General features: G+C 35.9%; 1 protein-coding gene across 2 annotated transcripts; it reads left to right on the top strand.

Moving 5' to 3' along the window:
* Positions 1–6,433: 6,433 nt before the first annotated feature.
* On the top strand, positions 6,434–10,365 carry s100b (S100 calcium binding protein, beta (neural)). 2 transcript variants are annotated; one of them, XM_035677716.1, is made up of 3 exons: positions 6,434–6,498; positions 7,047–7,202; positions 8,520–10,365. In XM_035677716.1, exons 2-3 carry the CDS (start codon positions 7,059–7,061, stop codon positions 8,664–8,666), a joined length of 291 nt encoding a protein of 96 aa, XP_035533609.1. In that variant the 5' UTR covers positions 6,434–6,498; positions 7,047–7,058; the 3' UTR covers positions 8,667–10,365. The 2 variants fall into 2 exon arrangements, with proteins under 2 accessions (XP_035533609.1, XP_035533610.1); XM_035677717.1 differs by having other exon boundaries at positions 6,448–6,503.
* Positions 10,366–11,051: the final 686 nt, after the last annotated feature.

Genomic DNA, 11,051 nt, shown 5'->3' with positions numbered 1-11,051 from the left:
CTGCCAGAAGCTGTCATACATTAACTGAAATTACATATTGTTTAAAGAATAAATCAGGGTTATTAAAACGTATTATTATTAAATGTTAATATCTGAGTTCTGTAAACACAGCAACATCACTAAAAATATGCTTGTCAACAAGGTTTTAAACAAACTTTCAGGTAAGTCAGACTTTTTTTATTCAAACAGTAAAATTCTTACCCAAACTGTCTGTTTAAATATTGACTTACTGCTTCAGCATGCACCATTTTTCTGCACAATAAAGGTATTATTGCCAACATGTCAGGTGTGTTCATTCCAGTCAGATAAAGTGGTGTCAAGAACTCACTAATTAACCGGTTAAGTGAAGGTTAAACTCATTTATCTTCCCTTTATAAAGCTACAGGTAAAGTCTTTGTTTCATCCGTGTTGTAAAGTTACAACAATTTTTACCATGAATGTGTATAAAAGTGACTTTGGTGTTGTACATTTTACTGTTACTGCTCTAGAAACAATATTTAGTTGTATCTAAAATATAAATAAATGAATCCTGTTCAGGACTTTTTGTCTTGAGTATGCGCTAAAACCCTCCATCATGTCTAGTGACTTGTAACTTGCCAAGATGAATGTTTGTGTATTTGAGAGACAGGAGGAGACAGGAAGACAGACAGTCATCTCCTCTAAGCTCCAGGCGACAATGACCGACCTTCACAAATCACCTGGGTGCCTTGATTGTAGCCATAACTCTAGGTAATACTCTGCACAATAACACTCAGCCTGACCCTCCAGAAAACACTTTCCTCCTTCGTATTATCCAGCTTTATTGCGGTTAGTCTGCCGCTGCAGTGTGAACAACAAAATGAGCCAGATGGGTTTCAGGTTTGACTGACAGATTGAGGATCCGTCCAGATTATACTGTGATCGCCAGCCAGGCAGATGGACACGATGCCAGGTTGTAATCCAGCAGAGGGAGACGCCAGCTAGGGCACAATGTCGATGCAGCCGGGAGCAGGAAGAGTCTGTGAACTGCTTTATCATCAGCACACAACCACCATCATCAGGACATATTAAAGCATTATTTTAGTTTTACTTTTCTAGTTTTGGCCTTTGTTTTTTATGTCTGTGATTTGGATTCAACTTTCTCCATAAGACATTCCAAATGTTAATCAGGTTGTGTTTATTATAAGCAATTTAAACTCACTTATTTCACTTACTTAAAATAAGTATTTTGGTCACTTTATTGAGCTGAATTTAAGAATTTGTATCTCAATCTAAGATTACACAATTTCACTTTTTATTAAAACAATGAAAAACAGCTGCTTCATTTTCCAACACTGTGACAAGATGACTTCCTTGAAGGTTAAAATAAGGCAAATAATCTTGTTTTTTGCAGTGCAATCATTATGATAACCTGACTTTCCTCTAGCGCCACCTTGAGGTCATATTGTCCACCTGCCAAATATTCTGGTTATTGACTAATTTATAAGGTCCATATTTGGTCTTCATTGCAAACATGTTTCTCTTATCAGGTATTATTTGTCCTATTTTCTGAAAACAAGTAAAACATTGCTTTTTTGAGTTCTGCTTGTTTGATGATGAGAGATAATTTCTTCAAAAAATCTGAAAACACAAATTGATTTCAAGTTACAATTCTGACAAAGTAAAGCAGCCAGTATTGCTGGTAGAGTACAGTATGAACCTCTAAACTGATAATAAAACTGAGACAGTTTGAAGGGGTGAAAACATGTTTATGATGTGTGTCTGATAAACTGCTGCCCTCTAATGTTGAATTATAAGAATTACAAACACAATAGGATTTTATTTTTACACTTTTTAGACGTTTACTTTTGTTTTTCTCCTCAGGGAGACTTGAATACAGGTCAACAGAAACTCTTCTCTTGCCAAAAACCAAAGGTCTAATAATGAAGAGATGAGAAGTCAGAGGTCACAGCAGGTTGGCAGCAAACGGAGCAACTTCTTTGACTATAAAAACAGGGTAACAAAGAAATGACAGCATAAAAATAACCAAAACCAAAAATCTGATTAAAAATCCTTCTCAAAACACCAGTATTGGTGTGTGTGTGTGTGTGTGTCTGTGTGTTGCTCTCACATTTACACTGGCTGCCAGGTGATGACTCAGCGGCCTGGCAAAACCTTTTCCAGCCCGGCAGGAGGCACTGACCTGTTGCCACGGTGACGGCTCAGCTCAGGGAGCCCAGGCTGGCTCTGAGTACGCCCCAGCCGTTTGAGGACGGTGTCTCCCGGGAGACAAAATGCTAAAACAGACACAACGGAGGAGAAGAAAGATGGGTTGATTGTGAGTAAAAATCTGTGAGGGTTGCTGCTTCTGGGACTGTTCGGGGAAAAAATAAAGTTAACAAGTTGTAAAAGCTTTTGTTTTAATACCTAAATGTTTCTTTTTCTGGGAAAGTGACCTCACAATGTTCAGAAAATGACATCAAACTCAGAAATAAAACAAATTATATGTTATTATATAGAATTACATGACATTTCACATACATTTACATACATTTTAAGTCAAATTAGAGGTGAAAATATGATACATATATACACATTTTAAAGATGATTATGTATCAGATAAAAAATCTAAGACTATATTAACCACAAAAAAACTCCTTCACATTCTGCTTATTATATTATTAAATAAAATATAGGAAATTGATCAAAAGTACTCTAAATTAGTTTAAAATTAGGACATTTAACATCAAGATTAGAGGTCAAAATATTAATTTTTCTGTAAGATTCAATAAGCTTCTTGATAATAACTTCATCAAAATTATGTATCAGATGAAATTATGACCAGAACAAATCAAAAACGTATATTTTAAAAAAATAAGATTTTCAATCATTTCTTTTCACATACAAGTCTTTATTTCTGCAAGTAGAATAAAGGAAAGGGATAAAAACAAAGGTTGGATCTCACTCTTTATGGTCAAAATTTTGACATAATTAAAAAATTCAGCTTTTTAAGTTATAATCTTGAGTCATAGGGTTAAATTTATATGATAATACGTAACTTAACTCACTAAAATGACGACTTTGTATATAATTCTGTTGATTTATGATTTCATTTATAATTGTTTATACAAGAGGTCTCACTCCTGACTGGCTGACAGATGAATGAAGAGAGAGAGAGGACTGATTTCCAGTATCTCTGGTTGTCTCTCGGCCCGTTTCTCTGCACAGAGTTTCAGTGTTTGACGCGAACAATGAGACGATCTGTAGTCGTCCGCGTGAGGAGTGTATTTATCAGCAGACAAAGACGCAGTTTATCATGTAATAAACGGCTCTGTTCTCCAACTGAAAATACAAAGAGTGGAGGGAGGTCGGAGGTCACGGAGGGCGAAGTCATCTGGGGAATTCAGCACATTGTGGAGATTATCGATGTGATATTCAGAAGATATACCTGCTCTAGCATTATGGGATGGTCTTAAGTTCAAAAGCTACATCCCAGATCCATTCAGTATTCAATAAGAGATCTATAGATCCATAGAGTAAATACTCTCTGCTGTTTGTGGCTTTTCAGCTCTCTGATAAATGGACCTAAAATGTGAAATATAACAAAGTGCATGACATTTATTTTGAAATTAACTTACATACATGTATTCCAGTGTTTTTAGGGGGCTTTATCCAATATGCTGTAATCCGATAATTGCTATCTAATGAGCCCAATACAATACATATCAATGATGTAATGCAGGTTTTACCTACTCTCACTGTACAGAAAACAGAGCAAGCACTCCTGGTTGCATCCACATTCAGCACAAATCTTAACTAAATAGTCAAAAAAATTCAAGTCAGTCTTTACATTAAGTGTGAACCTATCGAGATTGGTTTTTTACAGCCAACAGCGGTGACGTACTGCGAGCTGCTCTTCATCCCGCTGGCTAGTAGCTCAGTCAAACGAGCAATCTGGATCTCATAATCCCTGATCAGCACTGTTTTAACAGTTTGATCTGGTTTGGTGCGTTGAAAATTGTGACGTACCCCCTCACTGAGATGGAGCTGTCAATCACCAAAGGTAGCCCCGCCCTAAAGCAATCCCTTGCTTTATGGGTCTGTTTTACTCAAAGGGAACCAATCAGTACTAAATGAACTGTATGGAAAAGACTGAAACGAAAAACTGGAGACATCCAAACTCATTAGGAAACTGTTACTGAGCTCATCAACAAAGAGGTCGGCTCATTTCTCCATAAGACTCAATACTATCAGATTTCTTTTTTGCAGCCAATGGAGCTGCCCCCTGCTGGTCAGATTAAAAAAGTCTTTCATAAAGGTGTAGTAGAACACTTTAGAGGACCCTGGGGACACTAACTGATGAGCCTGACTCAACTTTATGTTTATATTTCTCCAGAAAAGTTTGTTTACAGCATTATGGAGTAAAAACCTGGCACTGGGACATCTCAACTCCTGCCTATTTGGCCACAGCAGCTGTAGTGTTTGTGAGCTCTCTTTAGGCTGCGGAGGGCACACGTCTGGCCAACTTCAACAGTGAAAAGAGCGTCTTCATTAACATGCACGGCCATCCGCTTCCTCTGAAACGGGCCTTTGTCGCCCAGCAGATGCCGGAGCACAACGAAGAGAGGCAGATCCGGATCAAAGGGGGAGCAGAGATAGATGGTATACGATCCACGATGAACGCACAGAGATACAGAGGGAGGCGTCTGGCACTTTGTTCATCTTCATCTCAGTTAGTTAACGGCTGCCTGGCAAGGGTTTGTAAATATCTCTCAACTGGAAGAAAGCCCGTAATTTATCCAATTAATAAACAGTTCAACATCTTCTGATGCATTATGCCAGGGACAGATCTTTTTCCCTCAATGGATATTGTATCATTGAGCTGTGCGTCCATTAGCTTCTGCACCTGTTAGCCTCGGCTATTCAGCAAGAGGCGTTTAAAGCACCTGGTTTTATATGTATTTTCAAATGTATGCATCAGAATAACTGAGTGCAAACGGCAAAACTTCAACACACATCGCATAAGAGAGTGTGGATAAGTAGGTGTATCAGTGGAAAGAAAATGAGACAAAGTGAATGAATGAATCAAACAAATGCTCTTTAATGATCTTCTGCAATAGTGTAACTGCGACACTGCAAAAGAGGAATCTTGTTTCTGGGAAGTGAGTTTTATTTTCTGTCTATGTATCAGAAAGGTGATCTGGTTTTAAGAAAGTGTGTCTAACTTTGTCTTAATAAGATATCACAGCTAATATTGAGCTCCATTTAACCAGTAACAACAATGGTTTGTATAATATCCCAGCAGAGGAACAAGATTATTTTATTTTAAGAGTTAAGAACACTTGCACAACAAAGCAGCTGTTTAGTTTCTCATTGTTTTAATAAAAAATGATATAAATAATAATGTTTCTGGTGCTTTAATTTAAGATAAAGTAACTTATTTCATTGTGCTGTATGAAGAAATTGTGTCTTAGATTAAGGTACAAATTCTTGTATAAATCTTATTTTAAGAAAGTCTTAAATAACTGAGTTTTCATTGCTTGTAATAAACACAACTTACTTACATTTTTGGCATCTTTCAGATTTTTATGCTAATTTTAAGAATTCTAGCTCAGAATGTTTAAGAATGTTTGGCTGGTTACCGCCACCTACTGCCAAACCCCATCAACCAATTTCTAATATCTAAATGGCGGAAACAAGCATACATTCATTTCTTTTGCTGATTTTCTGAAAATTCTGTGACAATGTATGCAGTTTACACAGTTTGCTGTCCATTAACACATTAATTGATATTAATTTAAAAAATAAAATGCTAAAAAGCGCTATAGCCACATTTTAGCCGAACAGTACCTAGTTAAAAAGAGATCAGGACAAGTCTGTAACTTACAAAACTAAGTTAGTGGGACTTAAAATTACAAGTAAAAGCTGCTTCATCAGGAATCTTTATCTTACAAAACTGAGTTTGTTACTTAAAATGTTCAATGTTATCTATCAACAGTTATTTTGAGTTAAAAGGACTGTGTGTTCATTAGGTGTGTTTGTATTTGTGTATAATCTCCTGAAATAAGAATTGTTGTGTTTTCGAGCCCTCCATGTTTCTACAGTAGCCCTGAAGGGACAAACCGGACTAACAAGTAGTTTCTACCATTACATCCTTCACACTGGACCTTTAAATAAGAATTATTTCTACCATGAATGTTTGTTTAGCTCTGCCCATTTGTGGGTTATATTGTGTCATGTCGTCCATCTTTATACATATATGTGTCTATGATTTAGCTAAAATAAGCCTCAATCTGTATCTAATATTCAGTGTATATATCACTACATACAACTTTATTTAAGCAATGGGAAATCACCTTCTCCCTGTGCTGGTATGAGCAGTTCTTGCATTAGGAGTCAGCCAATCAGTGCAGGGTTGCAGTGGAGTGAGGGGAGGTGGAAGGAGGGGATGAGCTCAGCACTGCTGCAGTATAAAGCCTGCTGACCATCCTCAGCCTCCAGCTCTCTGCACTCGCAACTCCTCCCCGAACCCACGCTGAGGTAAGGTCGGTCATCACTTCTTTATTACTACTTATAGTATTCCTAGAGATCAAACCGAGCTCAGAAAACATCACAAAGAGTAGTTTAAACACTGGGAAATGTCGATGCAGCTCTTTTTTGCAGAGTCATGCTGTAAAATAAAGATAGTCAAAATTAGTTTTATTTTTCACGAACATAACTGTGAGCTGTGGTATGCAGATTACTTTTATTCAGTTAGTTTTTATAGAATTTGTATTAAGTTTATTAATTATTTATACAAAAAATATATTTTGAATTTGGATTCCATCACTTAATCATGTAATCAATCAAGTAATTTTAATCATACTCAGGATTCAGTTTCAGTTTCATCATGTGATTTATTTCTATTAAAATCTGTAATAAATATTTATTTATTATATTTATTTATAGATTATGATTGAATCAGTTATAGATTTTAAATGTGATTTTGCAAGAGAGAAAACTGATTGAACTCTTTATAAACATCCTTTAAATAATCCAGATCAGTAATGATTTTTGTTTATTCATTTATTCTTTTTATTAAAAAAAAGGTGAAGAGCCTGATGACAATGACAAACCTGGAGACCTCGATGGCGACCATCATTGCGGTGTTTCAGAAGTACTCAGAAAGAGAAGGAGACAAACACAAACTGAAAAAGAGCGAGCTGAAGGATCTGCTTCACGACGAGCTGCCAGATCTGATGGCGGTGAGACAGAAAACACATTTAACCCCACATTAGAAGTATTAAACCCTTTATATATTAGCTCAAACATGGTGGAGTAAAGTACATTTAGTGTGGAGTTTAGTTAAACTTATCACTGTTCTGGGGATGTTGTTAAAGTAAAGAACTTTTATATTGCTCTTAAGTACAGTTCTGACGTACTTTATCATTTCATTCATGAACAAAGATTGTAAAAGTTTCACTGCACAAACTTTATTTGATGTCTGTTTGTTTCATTCAAAACAGATGATCAGAATTTCAAGTTGTTCAAATTAGATCCATAAATGTGAAGTGTTTCAGTTATTAACAGATTCTCATATTCAGCATTAACCAGCTGCTCATTAGTATCTTTATTAGTCATTATAAAGCTTTACCTCAATAACCTCCTAATTACTGCTCATTGATATTAAGTAAGAGGTTTTTGGACATGGATTAATATGCTTTGCTCAATAAGAGCCTTATAAAGGTGGTATTAGCACATAGCTTCATTGCTGTGAATAGTCCAAATAAATCTAAGTTTTTATAACCTGTGCTGCGCATTAAGACAATAATATATAAATATATAATATGACTTCCCCCACTTGTAGTGTAAGTTATTAATAATAATAAGTAATATTACAGATATTAGTTAGAAATGATTAATAGGGAACTGAATTAAAAATCAACAATTCAATCACATCCTTGGATTAATTTTTGATTTGAACAAAAACTGGTTTTTAATAGTTATAAGTCTAAATTTTGGAGAGAAATGAAACAATTATACATTTTGTGGGGAGCAGCGTAAACATAATATAATTAGCAGTGTAACTTATTACTTTTGGCAGGGAGTAAAAAGTAATATTACTTTTGAAACAAGTAATAAATAACATCTCACATTTGACATTCTGTGTTTTGTTACATAAAAATAGATCATATTATTATAAAGTGTTATTAACCCTTTAAACTCCACCACTGCCTACATTGGTACTTTTACATATTCTGATGTCATTTCCCTAAAATCTGTAAAACAAAAGCTTAAAAAGAGTTTAAACATTTTTGAGATACGCTAACGTAACGTAGTGACGTAGTCCAGAGCGCACAATGTGATAATAATGCAAAAAACACCAATAATAAGAAGTAATAAGGAGGTTATTGAGGGGAAACTCTTTAAGATAATGGCATAATAGTGGCATTAATAATATAAAGTCGTACTATTATGTTCTGGAAGTTATTGAATCAGTCATTTAAATCCAGCTCTACTGTCACATTAAATTCATTGTCTCGGGTTGTGTGCGACCTGATGTGAACTCTCCCCCCCCATAGCATGTGAAAGACCAGGCCACACTTGACAGCCTGATGGAGAGCCTGGACACGGACGGCGACGCCGAGTGCGACTTCCAGGAGTTCATGACATTCATCTCCGTGGTTACCGTCTGTTGCCACGAGTTCTTCGAGCACGAGGACGAGTGAGGAGGAGGCGAGGGCAGGGAGACAGAACAGGGGGAGCTACAGTAAATTATAAAAGAAGAAGAAGAGGAAGAAGAAGAAGCCTAGCAACGCACAACCTGTTGGTGCCCTCAGAGCAGAGCATGCTGGGAAAAAACAACTCCAGCCAGCAGCCAAAACACTATTGGTGAGGTTTGGCTGGTGGTTTCTAGTTGTTACTTTAGCTTAAAATCAGATTTTAAAAAGATCCTGTTCTTCTCTATTTGATTCTAAATACCTACATGGCTTGTAAAGTCTTCAAAATGGCTACAGAGTTTGTTGTTGTTTGCCTACATTACACATAATAATCATTTGGGAGGTACTTTTTTTAAACTGTTGTTAAGATTGTGGCTGGTATAGCACAGCACCTAAAAACATCGGCTAGTTAAAGTTCCCAAATGGCTCGTGAATTGTAGCCAATTTAGAAGCCACAAAGTCTTAAAAATGGCTCTGAGATTTTGGTGTAACAAATCTAGACAAGTCTCTCTAAAAGTCTGCAGAAAATGGACAATTTCTGATCTTTTTAGTAGCTTCCTCAGCATAATGCCCTTCTATAAGTCAAGCTGTTCGGTATTGTGACCAACTTTGGCTCCCAAGTTCCTAAAATAGGCAATCAGTAATTTAAGGTTCTTCTGTTCAAAGTCTAAAGGTCCAGTAATGTTGTAAAAATGACCGGTAAGTTCATCTCATCCAATACTGAAAGGGCCTTGTAGGTTTTAAAAACATCGGCTAGATAAAGTTTCACTACTAAAATATCAACAAAAAAAACAGCTTTGAGAGATTTTGAGTTGTAAAAAATGTTCATCTACACTTAATAATAATTCTGTGGCTGGTGTATTTCAGATGTGGCCGGTAAGTTTGTCACCAATCATTTTGAGTGTTATATTTAGAAGCCAGTAAAACACTTTTATCAACTCCAGCAGCAGCCAACTTCTCACAGGCGCCTGGGTTTAAAAAGTCTTGTCGACTATCAATTATTGAAAGTGAATTCTAGTAAAGTTGCTCATAATAAAAAAACAATGAATTGGCTAGTAAAAGTTTTAAAATGGCTTTTGAGTTTCAGCTAATCAAGAAGCGACAATTTAGAACTTTAACAACTTTTCAGACACTTTTTTTAAAATCTAGCTGACTATCAAATATTTTAAGTGACTTGTAAGTTGGTCGTTTGATTGGCTAGTAAAAGTTTAAAAATGGCTTCATCTACAAGCCACAGTTTTTAAGAAATCTACTAAACTGTTAAAAATGTAAAGTGACTGTTAACTTAGTCAAGTTAAACATGTTGAATTGGCTAGTTTTTGTTTATTCTAGCTGTCGGTTTGGTAGAAAAACAACAATAATTTGGAGATTTATTGTCAAATAAAAACTCTGGGCCCATCAAAGTGGCTGACAAGTTGTTTAGAAGCTCTTTCTACTTCATATTTAGGTAGTTGGTAAACAAGGCAACAATTGTTTGAGTCATAATACATTCTGAATGTCTAGCTGGCTGCTGAAATAATCATAAAACTTTAGGAGTTAGTAGCCGCTATTGTCTGCAGAGTTCTTTAGTTTCACTCTTCGTGCAAAGGAAACGTGTGATCGGTTTAAATCAGCTGGAACAGAAGAGTTCGTCTGACGATGTGTGTTCTGAAACGTTGAGCACTGGTTAGTTTGGATGTTGGATATGAAATAAACGATCAACGTGTGACTCTGAGTTTGTTTTTGTGGGAGCGATCAGACGATGAAAGGATTCACTGAGGATGCCTGAGATGTGACTTTCTCACGTGTCTCATCAATTTAAAACCTAAACCTTATTTAATTACAACAAAACACAACTTAATAATGGCAAAGGTCCAAGAATTAATAAGAAGAGATTTACGGCCTTTATTTGATGTTTGATGATATAAAAATGCAACTGATGTTTATATTTATTGAACTTTCTTATAGTACTTAAATGTTGAAGAGGCCCCTCCCTGGCCCCAGTGTGAGACTCCGGATTTAGAGCATGAGTCCTCTTTCACGCTAGATGAACTTGTTTTTTGTTTGTTTGTAAAAATATTAATAGAAAGTTCCTCAACTATGAAGCAGCAGCTGTTTATAGTAGTGGTACACATTCCACAGACATCACTTGACAAGTACTTTAACAATGAAAAAATGCCTCTTCAATAACAAACAAATGTTTCTTTATTAAAGGTTAAAGTAACGGGTAAACCTTAATGGACCTTTTTTAATCACTGAGTAAACAGACGATCCCTCAAGTATTGTATGGATATTTCATATTATATTCACCAGCTGATACAGGATGAGGTTGTTTCTGAGACTGAAGCTCTGTGAATATAGTTTGTGTTCAGGTCTTATCTTAAATAACAATGAAACCTTTAAAAATAACATTTT

The sequence above is a fragment of the Morone saxatilis genome, unplaced genomic scaffold (genome assembly GCF_004916995.1).
Source record: "Morone saxatilis isolate NCDOM2014 unplaced genomic scaffold, NCSU_SB_2.0 Contig6, whole genome shotgun sequence".
Taxonomy (NCBI): Eukaryota; Metazoa; Chordata; class Actinopteri; family Moronidae; genus Morone; species Morone saxatilis.
Note: the sequence above shows the minus strand (reverse complement) of the source record. Positions and strands in the feature narration are given on the sequence as shown.